At 70.5% G+C, this 1,151-nt stretch overlaps 1 protein-coding gene across 1 annotated transcript in view; it reads right to left on the bottom strand.

Annotated features, from left to right (window-relative positions):
- LOC104989229 (MICAL-like protein 2) overlaps nucleotides 1-1,151 on the bottom strand; it is a gene marked incomplete at its 5' end in the record, with an annotated part of 5,371 nt that overhangs the window by 489 nt on the left and 3,731 nt on the right. The window contains 3 exons of the mRNA XM_010840854.1: nucleotides 91-137; nucleotides 493-607; nucleotides 1,130-1,151. Of these exons, the coding sequence (XP_010839156.1) occupies nucleotides 91-137; nucleotides 493-607; nucleotides 1,130-1,151 (184 nt within the window). The remainder of the gene's footprint in view (nucleotides 1-90; nucleotides 138-492; nucleotides 608-1,129) is intronic.

The following is a 1,151-nucleotide window of genomic DNA, read 5'->3' as shown; positions in this document are numbered from 1 at the left end:
CAGGCCCCGCCCACGCACCACAGGCCCGCCCCGACTGGCCCGCCCCGCCCCCACGGGCCCGCCCCCCCTCGAGCCGGAGCCCCCAGTCACCCAGCTTCTGGATCATGCTCTGCAGCACCTCGTCCTCCTCCTGCTCCCTGAAACGGAGCGGCCGTGAGGGCACGCAGCGGCGGGGGTGCGGGCACCCTCACACCGCCGGACCTCACCAGCCCTCTCACCACCTGCCGGCGGGCCACACCACTGAACCACCCTCTCCCGCCCCACGCGGGTCCCCACTTATCGGCCCGGCAGGACCTGGGACAGTGACTCGGGGTCGGAAGGGCCGGCGTGCACCAGGGGTCTCACTAGGGGAGACCCTGGGAGCCGGGCTGCCTGGCAGGGCCCGCCCTCAGCCTCAGGACCCACCTGCAAAATGCACAGGGTGGGTCTCCTCCGGCTGACCAGAGGAGAGGTCCTGAGCCCCCCTCACCCGGACCCCCCTGGACCCCTCACCTAAGCCGGTCCTCATCCAGGAAGTCAATGATGTCGCTTCGGCTGTTGACCGTGTGCACGTACTGGTCCAGCAGATCCTGCTCCCGCCGCCGGTCCTGGGGGGACTTCAGACCCTCTGCACGGACAGCTGGCGTCAGCGGAACCCTGTTGTCCCCACCCTGCTCAGGGACGTGGTGTCCCCACTCCCCAAAGGTCAGGCTCCTCCCCTGGCGGAGCAGGGGGGTCCCTGGCCCGTGAGGGGCAGCACTGGCTGAGGGAGCAAGTGAACAGCGCCTGAACTGGAGGGGGGCGCTGCGGGCCCCTCCCAGCTGTCACAGCCACGCACACAACACCGCCCGCCTGTCCCAGACACGGCGGGCTCGCAGCACTATGGCAAGGGGCGGGCAGGCCTGCCAGGACCCGAGCCCCAGCCCTGCACTCAGCTGCGGGAACCACGATGCCAACAGACTCTTGTCAGCTGCTCCCGGCACGCCCCACACAACCCTCACCACCACCGAAGGAGAGGGCGCTGGGATCGCCATTTTCCAGGAATGAAACCCAGGCACAGAGAGGCTGAGGAGCTCAGCCAGGCAGCCAGCCTGGGGCCCAGAGAAGCCCGCACCCCGCAGCCCCGCCCCGCGCCACTGGCTGGACGCACCCGGCTTGGCCATCAGCCGGCG

This window comes from Bison bison, unplaced genomic scaffold (genome assembly GCF_000754665.1).
Source record: "Bison bison bison isolate TAMUID 2011002044 unplaced genomic scaffold, Bison_UMD1.0 scf7180017846831, whole genome shotgun sequence".
Lineage (NCBI taxonomy): Eukaryota > Metazoa > Chordata > Mammalia > Artiodactyla > Bovidae > Bison > Bison bison.
Note: the sequence above shows the minus strand (reverse complement) of the source record. Positions and strands in the feature narration are given on the sequence as shown.